Below are 14,676 nucleotides of genomic sequence, written 5' to 3'. Positions count from 1 at the left end.
ATTATATATATATATATATATATATTACTTGGTACCTAGGTATAATGGAACAAAGACCTAAGTTTCAAGAGAACTCAAATCTTAGTCGATAAGACGCAAAGTTTATAGTACGAGTCCAACTATCTCACATTTGATCAAGTGGTAGAATTCGTCTAATTTTGCTGTCCAAAGCTCTACTACAAGCAACATGGTTATTGCTTAAGCATTATTGGGAATCATCGTGTTCTGCTCGGCGAGAGTATCGGCTTTCAAGGCTGGTCTGTCTGCCTTTCCTGCAGTGGTCTATTGAAGGGAAGTTAGAGTTGAGTTCAATTGGGCTTTGAAATAGTGAACAACTTACACCGCCATCAACGGGCATGATCAAGCCAGTGATCCATTTCGCTTCCTTGCTGCAAAGGAAGAGGATAGCTGTTTATTCAAAGTTAACAGAAGTACTATGTGTAAGGTTTGATGGGATAGTTTCATACCATAACCAACATCCCATCCAGTGCCTTCCTGTTTTAAGAGGTTCTGGTTGATGCGATCCTGTCGCATCTTATCCGTCATGCCTCTGCCTCGTACCATCGGAGTGAAAACCATTCCGGGGCAAACACAGTTGACCCGTATATTTTCAGGACCGTGCTGGGCAGCCATGGCCCGGGTCATTTGAATAATGGCACCCTTGGTTGTGGGATATAGGAGACTAGGATTTCCACCGAGAACTTTATTTTGTGTCAGAGATAATCAAGAGAATAAATAATGAAAAAGACTTACGACCGCTCACTGAAGACATGTTGACAATTGCGCCTCTTCCATTCTTTCTCATCTCAGGGATGGTGTGACGACACATAAGCACCATGCTGGTGACATTTATCTTGAAATCACGCTCCCAAGCCGTAAGATCGAGCTTCGTGGCATCCCCTAGGGTTCCACCAACTCCAACTGATATTTTATTAGTTTTGTAGAATCCTCTAGAGGTCAGTAGAAACTCACCAATGTTGACAAGAATATCCACTTTTCCAAACAACTCAATGGCCTTGGCCACAGCCATTTTGCAGCTTTTTTCATCGGTCACATCGGCTTGTACAACCTCTGATACGCCGCCCTCGAGGTCTATCATGCGCTTGGTCTCTTGGGCCCATTCGGAATTATAGTCAACTAGTGCCACCTTAGCGCCTTGTCTGGCGAGTAAGATAGCAGTCGCACGTCCATTCCCAATCTCGGCTGGTACTTGTCAGTATTGACGTGCATAGCAAACGATAGATCATATTAAACCTACCATACATACGAGATCCAGCGCCAGTGACAATGGCCACCTCGCCAGTGAAATCGAAAGCAGCAGCGGCCATGTTGAAATCGATTGTTATAGAAAATGGTATTTGGGGTTTCTAAAGGTGTGAAGTTCGTTGTAACGTGCTTTTATAAAGATCTATTCGTGTTTCCAACATGAGCACAACGGATGACGGCCATCCTCCGGTGGCTGTGAGGTTAGTGTCGAAACAGCTTTAGACCCAATCATATGGACGAATCACAGATATCTTGTCTTCTTTATTGGTTATGTTCCCAGATTTCCATGTCCCCGAGAATGACTAAGACTCTCGATTAAGTTATAGTGATGCAATCTGGCGATGTCTTACAATACTAAATCTCCACTGATACCGATAGTTACTTAGGCCTCTTCGGCCATCCGCCGATTCCCCGACCCCAGCTGTCTAAGTGACTTTGAGACACCCACTATCGCAATAAGATTTGAATCGATCTTGTCCTTCCAATAGACCAGCCTGGGGATGCAAGTTCAGTTTTGGCCCCCATGGGGATTGCTAAATGGCAAGTCGGCTTGACATTGGGATTTTTGGGGTTTGCTTCTCGGATAGTTTCATGCCAAATCTCATGGCTCAGAGGCTGGGCCGGTCTATTTACAACCCAATGATAATAGCGGCTTTTGTCACCGGTGAGAGCTTTAGGCCTTGTCACTATTTAGTCAAGTGGAAGAACACAAAGGTCATAGGAACTTTTTGGTTTAGGACTACATAGGTAATGTTTCAATTTTAGCCATTTTAAATATATATTATAATTCTATCGTCAAATTATTATGACAACCAAAAGTCAAACCATTCCACAATTGCCTTTAAGCTCTGCTCCTTCACGTAGCCTGGTTAATGTCAGCTTTCAAGTTTGAGGTTGGAAACGATATGAAGAATGATATCATACGTTCATATGGGCTTTTCATATTACCCCGTAGAGCAAATCCGTGCGATACACCAGAGAAAAGTTGGAATTGGTAGATCTTTTGACTTGACTCCAGGATATCTAAAGCGACTTGTCTGGCTTGTAGAGGAAATGTATGGTCTTCCGCAGAACAAGACAGTAATAGTGGCTCTGTTGAGAATGATCAGTTTCTGTTTCGAATTGAGTAGATTAAATAAAGACAACAAACTGGTAATCTTTGAAAAATGAGCGTCTTTCAAAAAGGCTGGGTGGGCGAATGCGCCGGCGTTGACGGTGTTCTTGGCCAGCTCGTCGCATACATACGGGGCACCAAAACAATATCTTAATCGATGGTTGAGGTTAGAGCTTTCCCAACACTTTACAAACACAGGGAACCACATACCCAACGCATGCATACTTGGTCGATGCCTGGCCATACGACCTCTTCACTTCATCGACCCAACGTGGGACTGCTTCATCTGCAAAGGACATATGCTTTCGCTTCCAAGCCTCGTAGTCAAAATCCGGGTTTGACCGGTCATGGCGATCACGACGATGTTTCCAAACCGGGTCCTAGAAGCAATCAGCGTGGTCGAGGAAAGTAAAACCCGAGAAGATCATACACCCCTGAAGTAGTCAAGTCCCAGCACAAGATAGCCAGAGTCGGCAAAGGCATCCATCACTAGGAGACCATTTGGAAACATTCCCCATACGTCAGGGAAGTACAGTAGAATGTGGCCATTTGCGTTGCTCTGACTAGGCTCCACGATGTATGTTTCTACATCGGCAACCGTTACAAAGCGCCCACGTGAAGTGCCTTCATGAAGGATTCCCTTCAGGCAACAAAGCCCTGATGGCTGGGCTAACCAGGTTTTGCCTTGATCAATGTCACTAGAAAGCGGCATTTTATAACGATAGATAGCATAAAATCCAAAAAGTAAAAATAAAGTAGTTTTTACGTGTCAGCCTTCGCAATTTATGAATATTGTGGACAACTGCCGAACGTACTTATCCCAAGTTTGATTTTCCCATTTATTAGCTAAGCCGAGACCCAGCGGTCATCCGCCGTAGGCGAGGTGGCCACGGAAGTCGCCCGGTGTCTGGGGATTGGCCCCCGCAATCTGCGGATTTCCACGCGGAGAAATTTTGGGATTATAAGTCCCAGGGGTGCCAGGTAGATCATTCGGATAAAAAGCATGCTGCGAACCACTTTATTTTCCTGTAATTCTACCTTGCACCCTTTGCCATGCCACTAAAGCAGGATAGATCAGACAATATGCATATCGAGGAGGCGACCCCTGTGCAGAGTCCTCTTGACAACGATATTGAAGAAGCAAAGTCGGGCTCAATCTACAAGGTATAACCGCTCTTTCGGGACATTCAAGGTTCCTATTTTAACATTTCTCAAGGGAAATGCGGTCGGATACCAGGAATACCGAGACGGATTACACCTAGTGTTCACTGCAAAGGAGGTGGGTGGGCTTTCTTTTCTCAGACGACTTGTAACCGAATGCTAACTGAGAATTTCTAGGAAGCCAAAGTCAGATGGAAGATTGATTTCGTTGTACTTCCTATTTTCCTCATCACACAAGCCCTGCAGTTTATGGACAAGACGGCGTTGAACTATGCGAACCTGCTCGGATACCAAGAGACACTGAATTTGAAAGGTCAACAGTTCAATTACCTTTCAGCAAGTACATTTCCCCTTCAAAATTTTGGGCTAGGGCATGAAAGGAATTGACATGTTTCAGTGGTGTACGCCGGCTACTTCTTTGGACAGTACCCATGTGGGTGGCTTGTAGGAAGATTCCCTGCTCAGCGTGTCTTGGGGGTGAGCTGCATGATGTGGGGGTTGATGGTCATTATCATGACCCAGTGCCATACATTCACCAGTGCGTTGGGAGCACGTTTCATTATGGGTATTTTTGAAGCTGCTGTCACCCCCGGGTTGACTCTCATGACCGGATTCTGGTATACCCGACAAGAAATTCCTCTTCGTCAATGTATTTGGTACTCAGCTCTTGGATGGGGTGGCATTGTCGGGTCCTACATTTCATTCGGCATCACTAAGCTTCCCGTTGATATGAGTCCAGCACGTTGGGAGCTACTGTTCTACATTCTCGGTAGCGCCACCTGTCTCTGGGCATTCGTGATCTTCTTCGTTTTGCCTGATTCGCCCTCAAGTGCATTCTTCTTGACCAAGTCCGAGCGTATAATTGCAGTCAAGCGTGTCGCCGGTAATGAAACTGGTATCAAGAACAAGTCATTTGACAAGAAGCAGGGCATGGTTGCATTCAAAGATCCAAAGGCCATCTTACTATTTATATCCGTGTTTGCTGCTGCTATTCCCAACGGTGTTGTCAACTCTTTCTCGACGATCATTATCAAAGACATGGGCTTCTCCCAAACTATGACTACAGAGTTGAAATCCGTTGGTGATGCAGTAGTCATCGTTGCGTTGATCATTGGTGGCACTATCACGTTGAATGTGCCAAACTCCCGTCTACTCACCTCGACTACTGCCAATATTCTATGCACAGTTGCTGCGGCTTGTATGGCGTATCTTCCCAGGGAGCAAAAGTGGCAGAGACTCGTTTGCTTTTGGTTGGTGAATGCGCAATCTGTCGGCTTCACAGTTTCGTTGGTGACTATTTCTTCAAACATGGCTGGTTATACCCACAGAGCTATGGCCAACGCTCTTGTTTTGTGAGTATCACCATAATCTGAGCTTCACATATTTAACTTGGACTAAACCGTTGCAGTACTGCCTATTGCTGGGGTAATTTTGCAGGGCCTTTTGTAGTGAAGGCATCAGAGGCTCCTCGATATGAGGGCGCCACAATTGGTCTGCTAGTCGGTTACGCAATAAAGGCAGCATGCCATCTGTCATTACTTGGTAACATCTCATTGCTCTTAATCTCGGTTTTGAAATGCTAATGAGACTAGGCTATATGTTCATTGTCAATCGCCGTCGTGACTCACGCTATGGTCCAGCTGACAAGGCTCGAAGTAATGAGGCTGGAATGCAGGACCGAACTGAATTTGAAAACAAAGATTTCAGATATGTTCTTTAGTCTTTTTGCTGGGAATCTATACAAGGGAAACCTATTTTTTCTATATTTATGAGAAGATATATGTTGGTTAGATTTAATTCAGACCTGAATGGATCGCTTGGAAACTTGATAGTATTTTTCCTTTACCGAATTTCCTGGTTTCCCTAGATCCTGAGATTTCATAAGCAGATAATTGTGGGCTCAAAACGCCTTAGAAGCTAAGTACAGTCAAGTCCCGACACAAGGCTACATCAGGGTCACGTGGAAGCTATCTTATGTCATGTTTTACATGTCAACCAATCAGATTGCAAACTGGAACAGCCGTCTTCATGGGGTCACCGCACAGCCCAAATTTCCTATAGAAAAGGGAACATGGGGTCTACGACAAATTTCCGAGTGACTAGTAGCTCAAAGTAAGAGAAGGTTAGCTACAGACATTTATTAGCAATTCAAATGGGCCTCAATAGTACAGAATCATTAGAAAGCAGACTTCCAAGCTTAGTGGCTCACTAAAAGGTAAGCGTGGAGCCCCCACATTTTCCCAGTCCCCGGCAATTCTCCGCCTCAATCTCCGCGTTTCCCTTTTTCCCTTTCTGCATATGCTCGGCGAAGCTGTATTTCGCACTTCGAAATGGAGTTTGTCATCAAGCAATAATGGTGAAGCATCAGAAAATCGTCTGTTCGAATTGTAGGCGACGAAAGAGCAAATGCGATGGGGCTTCGCCAAGCTGCTCCGCTTGTGTCGCGAATGCTTCGTCTTGCCACTATGATAAATCGCCCTCACTTGCCTATGTGCGCTCATTGCAGTCACGTATTCGCGAATTAGAGCGCAATGCTAGCAAGCAGTCAACCTCACAATTTAGTTCGTCCTTTGCTGGCTCGACTTTCAGCAATCAGGGCGACGATTCTATAAGTCTGGATGCGCTGGGCGATGTTGGTTACCATAACCAGACTTCTGCTCTACATGAACATTTGCCACAAAATAATGCTCGTCCACTATATTTTCCGACACTGTTGTCGTCATCGACAAACAAAAGTCGAGAAGCAGATATCAGACAAGAACTGGCGGCCAATGCCACCACCCAAAAAGACCTCGAAAACACGAATTTGGACGCATCACAGTCACTAACAAATCTACCCAACGACCTTGCTAGTACTTTGTTAAAGCTACATTGGTGTTGGTTGCATCCAAGTTTTCTTTTCGTCTACCGCCCCGCTTTCACGAGAGATATGCCTCTCCTTGCGCGTGGGGATCGATCTGCTACGCATTGCTCTTCAACCCTCGTGAAGGTGCTCTTTGCTCATAGCTGTCGATTCATACGGTCACCCGATGTAGTGTGGAGCCCGAACAGTCACAGCGAGTCATTCCAGGAACTTTCAGACCGTTTGATGGTAGAGGCAAAGGCCTTGCTGGCCATGGAAACTTTGAATCCTCCTACCATTCCTACAATCCAAGCACTACTCCAGCAGTCAGCTCGAGATGTGGCATGTGGTCGGTCCTCCTCTGCATGGCTATATTCCGGCATGGCATTTCGTATGGCTATTGATCTTGGCCTACATGTATCTCCTGACAAACTCCAACAATATTCTACCTCACTCTCATCAGAGGAGATTGAGATAAGAAAGCGTCTCTTTTGGAGCTTGTATGCCTGGGATAAGCACATAAGCCTATACCTAGGGAGGATGCCCAATTTCGTTATGGGTGCGGAGACCGTATCACTGGAGTTTTTAGACAATTTGACCGATCATGATCCGTGGGTACCATTTTATGGACCAGATCCAAACTCTGAAGAGCTTCCTCAATATCCCCCAACCCCAGGTCATGTCATGTCCTGTTTCACAGAGCTATGTAAACTCTGCAAGATACTCACACGTGTCATGCTGGAACTCTATAGCTCGCAGTCTGCCAGCTACTCGGAAAAATCCTCTGATCCACGGATGGCTGTTTTTCTGGAGATCAAAATGGAGCTGCAGGATTGGCACTCCTCTTTGCCATCATTCCTACGAATACCACTCAACATGCCTCAATTGAGTCCACCGCCACATATTACATCGCTCAACCTGATGTACTATAATGCCATCATTCTTCTTCATCGGCCTCATGTTGCAGGTGGAGATGTCCCTTCCTCTGCTGCGATCCGAGAGAGCTGGAAGATATGCCGAGGGGCGACTACTGCCATATATGGTCTTCTCAAAATGTATATCCATACTTTTGGATATCATCATATTACATATATGAACAGCTATTGCACTTATATGGCTGCGACAACTGCCGTATATCAATTAGAAACATCCGAGGAAGGATCACAGCCCTCCCAATCACACCAGGAAGCTTGGACAGAACTCAAGTTTCTACTTGATGTCCTTCAGCGTACTTCCGCAGCTATGCCTGGCTTGGATCGAAGTATTGACATCATTCGAGCACGTATCAAAAGGATTCTCCATCGCCAAGTATCCAGCCAACTCAATTCGCTATTCCCTGGTCGAAAGTCGAACGATCCCGACAATACACATCCTATAAACGACACACCTCGAACTCAAACAGAAGGGGAAAGGGCCTCAAGTGCGATCTCCACCGATTGCCCTATTTACGGATGGGGGAACAACATAGGACCTGTAACCGACGAGGATCTGTGGCTTCCAGCATTCCCCGCCCAAGATTTTTCTTATGGCCCGGAAGTGATGCTGGACGTACAAGACGCATTGAGTCCTCAGACACGGTCTGCTCTAATGGGTTCGAATCTTGACCCTCAACTTCGACTGAATCTTTCAACATCAGGTGAACATAATACGGGCTACAATCCTTTTCCGAGTTCTTTGCTGGGTCAACTGCGAGAGCCTTCAGCAGGGGAGGTCGATACCACCTATCCAGCCATTTGATTCTGTATGTTACCAGGTATTCTTCGTGGTGGAGATTATTGGCGACGATAAGATATAAAGAAGAACCCCAGGGCCCTTAACATACGGTAGATTCAAAAATGCCAGTTCAATTCAGTTTTGATCAGCGAAGTACCCCATATATTAGGCCACGATTGAGTCCTTTCAATTTTGGTTATTAATATAGAATCAAGCACTTTGTTCCTGCAGCTCCTCTTTGGTCAGAATGCTCACAGCGTCACCTAGAGATGAGATGCCCAAGACTAGACGTTTGTATTAGCTACAGCGAATTCATCTTACGTTGTGGTTAGCTCCGTCAAGGTTCGGTTCAGGCCACCAAGAATTAGGACTGAACATAAGCAGGAAGAGGAGTGGAGAGAGACTTAAGCCGATGGGCCATGTCAGGTGAAGGGATGTTCAGGACGTTCAGGTGAAGGGACCTAATCGGCCCCAAAGGGGTTGATTTGGATGTTTTCTGTGTAATAACAGACTCCTGCGAAAGGAGACAACGAGAGGGTCCTGTATGGTGGACCAAGGATTTTTGGATTAGCACCATTTTCGAGTAACAGATTCACAGTGTCAACACTTCCATAGTATGCTGCAGCTTGAAGTGCCGTAGTGAAATTGTAGGCCTCATCATTGAGCTCCCAGGCCCATGAATCAACAGCTGCAATTGGAGAATCAGCGTCAACGCCAATACCAAGAATTTCACGAGTCATTTCAACGCTGAAAACTGCTTCAACCAAAATGTTTCCCGCTGAAAGGCAGGTAGGATCACTGGTATCAACTCTCGCACCTTTTTTGATCATAGATCTAGCAATATCCCACCAGCAATTATGGAGTGCCATAGCGAGCGGTGTGTCATAGAATCCCCCAAGATCCGGATTCAAGTCAGCCCCGTGCTGTATCAGAATGTTACAGATCTCACGGTGTGAATCCTGAGGCCCGTCTTCCAGTCCACTCAGAGAGTACGCAAGAGCGCTACCTCTGATATGAGCCCCGTTGGAGAGAAGTAATTCCACCGTCTGAATATTGCCAAACATAGTAGCTGCACTCAATGCATCAGTCGCATCAGTGGGGTCACGTATCACAGAATCGTCAGAATTCATCAGTCGGTTAATATCTGCTCCAAAATCCAGGAGAACTTGGCAAATATGATCATAGTCCAGTGAAGCTGCCACCATCAATGGAATCTCCTTCTGTATTTGCTCATCGGCCACGGCCCCAGCTTCTAATAATAGTTGGTAAATCAACAGAGACCCTTCACGTATCGCGTATGCCAGACCATGAGATGGACTGAATTGAACATGAAAGGGAGATGCATCGAAGTTCATTGAAATCTTTTTTTTCCTGGTTTGTGGGTATCTACGGTATCTCTGAATTGTACAATCTCCAAATAGATAATCTTAATTGCTATTTGCGCAAGAAAGACCAATGGATCGTTGACTAGAAGAGAAAACTGCCGGAAGTCAAACTGAATATGGATCAAGTGCATCCTTCCATGTCCCCCATTTAAATTTAGGGCCGATGTCTGGCGGGGACTCAAATGGATTCTCTGCGTCATCGTATAAGAAAGCATGTATCTCCTTTTCAAACCAGATAACTTCACCGTTACCACACATATCCTTCTCAGTACCAATAATAACATTGGGTCGGCTATTGGGCCACAGGGTCTTTTCCTGTATTTGCTTGCGCATCTCTTCTAAGAAGACATGCCACGAATATTCACCATCAATGAATACCAGGAGGCTTAGCTTGACGGAAACTACCGTATCTGGCAATTTTGAAAGGCATGAGATAACATTGGTCTGGCTGACAATGAATCGTGATAACTCGAAGTGGCGAAGTTTGTGCCATTTATCAAGAGGAAACATACTCTCTAGGAGAACAGGTACAGTGCTAATCGGTGGCTCGTCGCCTTCAAAGTAACCATCCAGTCCAGCGGTATAGAAGCTGAACTCTTCTAGATCACCCGCTTCACTTAGTGCGGCACGAAGTTTTCCGTTTCTGAAAGATTGCCACCTAGGTTCGGACCCGGTTCCACCAAATATGAGAGGAAGATCTAGGCGCCGGAATCCTGGGTGCTTAAGAACCTCGACGAAATTATCGTATTCCGGACAAGGATCTTCGAATATCCTGCAATTGATTCCCGTGAACCGCAGCCTAGCATCAAGACTCAGCTCCACTACATCGTGTTTATGTTGGGCAAGTGCACGTATCGCAATGCGGAATCCACGGTATTTTTCTCTTTGCCTTTCATCAACAGCTTGCCAGGGAATGCGGGTACATCTTCTGGCTCTTCTGTAAGGGACGTTGGCCATCCAAAGGGGATAGGATAGAAAAACCCAGGTGGAAAAGCTCGAATCATCGGAGTTTGGTAAAATGGACCAAAGAGCAGGTTGTGGGTACTCGGGGTCACTGTGACTCTTCTCAGTGCGGTAAACTTTTCGAGTCCATACACAAACGCCTCTTCGTCATAGCCTCCAGCAAGAACATCATCTTGTTTTTTGACTAATTGGCGATAATATTCCCAACACTCGCCCAATGAGGGCCCAACTTCACACAGGTCTTGTATACTGGGACATTCCGCAGGTAAAAGGGAACTCCCTGAGCGCCGTTCAATCGTACGCTCTAGAGATTGCTTACATGCAGCCTTGTACCAGTGGGGGCACCTTTGCCTCTTGAATCTCCTACTTCGTATCACGAGATGAACACGATCATAGTCCTCCTCTCGAAAATATAAATCTTCCAAGCCTTTGTCCCAGTCTTCTTCCTCGTTGAACTCATCAATCTCATTGTCACTTATATCGGTGTTTGGTAACCAGATGCCCTGCTCGGGATGGATAATATCGTTACCGCTGTGGGAAAGCCGTGCATCATCCCAGATGATTTCCGTTATATGGTGGCGAAATTCCTCGTGATCTGCAACGGCGCGAAAGATTTTGATGTTGAGAGGATTGGCTGACAAGAACACTCTGGAGAGTCGGAGCTGCACCGAATCGCAGTATTGCTTAGAGACAAGGCGGAGGGACTTGATATCGCTATTGGGGAGATACGATAATATCGTATGGACCAGCTCCACAGGGAGATCGAGCATTGGACGGGGTGTCATTATGTTGTGTCGGAAAGAAGGGGAAGTGGGTAAATATTTAGAAAAAACGAAGCTATCAGAGCAGGGAAGACCCTGATTTTTGACCCTCAAATTTATGTATTGGCTAAAACCGATCGGCGTCTCAGACCCCTATTGCGACCGACACTAGGAATACTCCGTAATCACATATAATAATCAACTATTGGTCTCCACCCCACAGTTAGCCCCCGCTATTTTTTCCCCTCTCAGCTCAGCCTCTATTGTTGGACGGTATTAACATTGCTGTTGTTTGTATAGTATAAATTTGTTTCTCTTGCGGAGTGATACTGTCGCACTAAAAGCCCTGCACTTGGTAGTATACAATAGGTAATGCCTGGGAATGGCCCCCAAATATCGGAGGTTTCAATTGGACCTGAGGACCTCTGATACTCCACTTTCGAGTCACGCCAAGACCTCGGGACCGCGATCTTGCATATCCATTATCTTGGTGCAGAGTGTACAACGAAGTCTAAAGACCAGCCACTAGTTACATAATACCACATCACCACTCCGTAAAGGACTAGTACTCCCTAGGTACCTTCCCCCATAGAGGGGCACTAACTAGAGATATGTAGGAGCGGCACCAACAATTTAGGAAACCAATATTTCATCTGAGTAGTGACCAAAGTAAGATATACTAGCATGAGAGAAGTGGGTGAGAACAGACCAATGAGATATAGTCAAAACTTTTTATTTTATTACTCAAATACATCGGAGTGCCTTGTCTACTTTTTCCCTACTAAATTCTACGAATACGACTTTGCATGTCAGATCTGGCCCTTTAGGTAAAAGGCTGAAGCGGCACCCGCTAGGGCGAGCCAGCTAGGACAAAATCGTGGGCGCTAGGTGACCACCACCATACAATATCTGTTGTATGTTTTTATTTTTGTTTAGTTCGCTTCGGTGTTTCTCTTTTTTTCCTCTTTATTCTTCTTTCTTTTATGGCAGGGTTTTCAGCTTTCATTCAAGCACAAATTCGAACTGATGGGTCGAATTGCATGACGTTTTGTAACGATCGAAGCTCTCTCGGTGCCTGAGCACGTGTCTAAAAACGTGACCCAGGCAGCCGCTCATGTGTACCTTCGTTCAATACTACTGCTATCTTTCAAAGCATCTGAGTCCTTACACGTTTCAAGGTTCAAGTTGTTGGTGATAGCCCACTTCTCTGTCCCCGAGCTAATATACAGGCTCGATTGTATCATCCCGAACCCGATCAACGTTTTTGAGAAAATTAGATAGTTGTTCGTATGCGGCAATCAGCTTCATGGTCAGCCATAATTTCTCATGCATGAAATTTGTTGTACATTTTATTGCTCTGCCCTTTGGATATTCCAAATTGGAAAAAAAAGGAATTGACGAAATATTCTGTGCAACATCGCATCCAAAACCCAAGTGGAATATCTTTGCAAGATGTGGCTTTGATAACTATCTACCTAGGTACAAAAAGAGACCCCAGGACTACTAAACAACCCTCTGCACATCATCCACATGCTCAATGGAAGGGTGCACTTCTGAATCTGACTTCAGCTCTCGATCGTTTCCTCCGCCTTCAAAGCGAGAGGGAGTGAATTTTCCCCTCAGATTGTTTTGCTCAAACAGCTCATTCATATTTTCCAGTGATAATCCTGCCTGAAATTTAGTAGGGCGTTTGGATATACAGGGACGTTGATGATTACCTTTCGTTTCCGGTACAAAGAACCACGCAAACACAACCATAGTGAAGCAGAAAGACCCGTATATAAAGTAAGTCCCGAATCCATTGACACCCAATGTTGCGAACATATTTGGCGTAGCCTTAGCTACCACAAAGTTGAACAACCACTGACTGGCTGTAGCCATCCCCATTTGAAGAGGTCGGAGACGAGCAGCGGGGATTTCCTATCAAATGAGTTAGCTAGTTGTTTTTCTTAGTCAGTATTTTCAGGCATACCGAGCAGTATGTCCAAACAACAGGTCCCCAGCCGAATTGATAGGCAGCTGCAAAAAGGTAAATGGCAGCCAATGCGACATATCCCGCCGAGGTGGGCCCCGAACTACCACTTGGCGGATCAAATCGAATATAAAACCCAATATAAAACAGCATGAGACCCTGCATACTTAGTCAAGATAGAGGACGTGCAAGTTTCTAAGGAGGATAGCTGACCTGAACAATACCAGTCCAAAGAAGACTCTTTCTCCGGCCTAGGGAGTCCGTCACAAACACTATGAAAATGAAGCAAGCCACAATTTTGACTATTCCGTAAATCCCTGTCGCAAAAAGTCCTGCGGAAGAGCCCGATAATCCCATGCTGCTGAAAATATCAGGACTATAATACGTCATAGCATTGGTTCCTGTCAAGTTACTCCACATCATTAAAGTGATACAAAGAAACGTGCGTCGGCGATTGGATCGAATTGTGAAAGCTTCCTTAATAAGCAAAAGACCGGAGCTCTGCGCTGTCAACGACCGCTCTTCTTCTAGCTGCAGAATGATACCTTCCAATTCACCTCGAACGTAGGGATGATCTGCGGATAGGCCACGCAACTTGGATAAAACGGCCAGAGCTTTCTCTGGTGATTTCATCGCTAGGAATCTAGGAGACTCGTTCGCGAAAAGCATACCAATAAAGAGGATAATGGCAGGAAGTGCTTGTAATGAAAGAGGGATGATATACTGAGCAGGCCCCTCGATGTGCAAGGTACAGCCATAGTTGATCCAAAAGGCGAGCTAGGCAAATGTCAGTGACAGTACTCGAACTTCTATCGCGGGATAATATCACACTCACAGTGAGACCAGTTACGATGCTCAGCTGGTAGAATCCAGTAAGCAGCCCTCGAATACCCCTGGGGGCATTTTCCGAAACATACAATGGGTTGACACTTGATGCAATCCCAATTGCGACTCCGGCAATAAATCTGCCAACGTAGAGGGATGCAATATATCCAGAAGCCCCGGCTTGTAATGCGACTCCAATGAACACGAGAATCGAAGCTATGATCAACGACACGCGGCGACCAACGCGGTTAGCTAGCCACATCGAAAGAAAACAGCCCGCAAAGGCTCCAGCTTGAATGACGGAGACTATATTCGAAGAAAGATTGGCTTGCTGTATCGGTGATTTGTTGTTCAGGCCGTATTTCCTGACAAGGTATGAGTCAAGTTGCTGGCAGCTCGGGTAATTTGAAACCTTACTCCTTAAAAGGCTCCATGGTCAGAACACCCCCAATAACGCCCATATCCATCCCAAATAATAAAGCACCGCCACATGCCTTTATACGTTAGCTTGATTAATGATTCATATTGTTTAGGGTCTTACGAACCACTAAGCTAATGAGTATGGTCCGAAGGTTATAAATCTCTGGGGGGGTCTTTTTCAATGGCTTCATTGCGAATAAATTTGCGAAGTAGCATGATCACGGTGTAAGCTGGAAGAGCTGAATAAGAAGATC

The 14,676-nt window shown here is 45.5% G+C and overlaps 7 protein-coding genes across 7 annotated transcripts; 2 read left to right on the top strand and 5 right to left on the bottom strand.

Annotated features, from left to right (window-relative positions):
* Positions 1-198: 198 nt before the first annotated feature.
* N7533_010856 (SDR family NAD(P)-dependent oxidoreductase) lies at positions 199-1,328 on the bottom strand (the record flags this gene model as incomplete). Its single annotated transcript, XM_057107506.1, has 6 exons — positions 199-282; positions 341-408; positions 468-701; positions 754-921; positions 973-1,203; positions 1,268-1,328. The coding sequence occupies 6 exons, from the start codon at positions 1,326-1,328 to the stop codon at positions 199-201; spliced, it is 846 nt and encodes a 281-aa protein (XP_056954884.1).
* Positions 1,329-2,069: 741 nt separating this feature from the next.
* N7533_010855 (Dienelactone hydrolase) lies at positions 2,070-3,092 on the bottom strand (the record flags this gene model as incomplete). The annotated part of the gene is made up of 5 exons (XM_057107505.1): positions 2,070-2,131; positions 2,191-2,358; positions 2,417-2,529; positions 2,591-2,760; positions 2,811-3,092. 5 exons carry the CDS (start codon positions 3,090-3,092, stop codon positions 2,070-2,072), a joined length of 795 nt encoding a protein of 264 aa, XP_056954883.1.
* Positions 3,093-3,463: 371 nt separating this feature from the next.
* Positions 3,464-5,261, top strand: N7533_010854 (Major facilitator superfamily domain general substrate transporter; the record flags this gene model as incomplete). The annotated part of the gene is made up of 6 exons (XM_057107504.1): positions 3,464-3,544; positions 3,597-3,659; positions 3,719-3,881; positions 3,939-4,893; positions 4,950-5,083; positions 5,134-5,261. The coding sequence occupies 6 exons, from the start codon at positions 3,464-3,466 to the stop codon at positions 5,259-5,261; spliced, it is 1,524 nt and encodes a 507-aa protein (XP_056954882.1).
* Positions 5,262-5,894: 633 nt separating this feature from the next.
* N7533_010853 (uncharacterized protein) lies at positions 5,895-8,120 on the top strand (the record flags this gene model as incomplete). The annotated part of the gene is made up of 1 exon (XM_057107503.1): positions 5,895-8,120. The coding sequence occupies one exon, from the start codon at positions 5,895-5,897 to the stop codon at positions 8,118-8,120; it is 2,226 nt and encodes a 741-aa protein (XP_056954881.1).
* Positions 8,121-8,557: 437 nt separating this feature from the next.
* Positions 8,558-9,451, bottom strand: N7533_010852 (ankyrin repeat domain-containing protein; the record flags this gene model as incomplete). Its single annotated transcript, XM_057107502.1, has 1 exon — positions 8,558-9,451. The coding sequence occupies one exon, from the start codon at positions 9,449-9,451 to the stop codon at positions 8,558-8,560; it is 894 nt and encodes a 297-aa protein (XP_056954880.1).
* A 135-nt stretch (positions 9,452-9,586) lies between these two features.
* Positions 9,587-11,229, bottom strand: N7533_010851 (F-box protein; the record flags this gene model as incomplete). The annotated part of the gene is made up of 2 exons (XM_057107501.1): positions 9,587-10,253; positions 10,307-11,229. 2 exons carry the CDS (start codon positions 11,227-11,229, stop codon positions 9,587-9,589), a joined length of 1,590 nt encoding a protein of 529 aa, XP_056954879.1.
* A 1,479-nt stretch (positions 11,230-12,708) lies between these two features.
* On the bottom strand, positions 12,709-14,613 carry N7533_010850 (sugar porter family MFS transporter; the record flags this gene model as incomplete). The annotated part of the gene is made up of 7 exons (XM_057107500.1): positions 12,709-12,872; positions 12,924-13,125; positions 13,178-13,336; positions 13,391-13,954; positions 14,013-14,367; positions 14,420-14,496; positions 14,548-14,613. 7 exons carry the CDS (start codon positions 14,611-14,613, stop codon positions 12,709-12,711), a joined length of 1,587 nt encoding a protein of 528 aa, XP_056954878.1.
* Positions 14,614-14,676: the final 63 nt, after the last annotated feature.

This window comes from Penicillium manginii, assembly GCF_028828005.1.
Source record: "Penicillium manginii strain IBT 31320 chromosome Unknown utg000008l:1.0-3226943.0:1.0-3228205.0, whole genome shotgun sequence".
Classification (NCBI taxonomy): domain Eukaryota; kingdom Fungi; phylum Ascomycota; class Eurotiomycetes; order Eurotiales; family Aspergillaceae; genus Penicillium; species Penicillium manginii.
The sequence above is the reverse complement of the archived record's forward strand: the minus strand, read 5'-3'. Positions and strand labels throughout refer to the sequence as shown.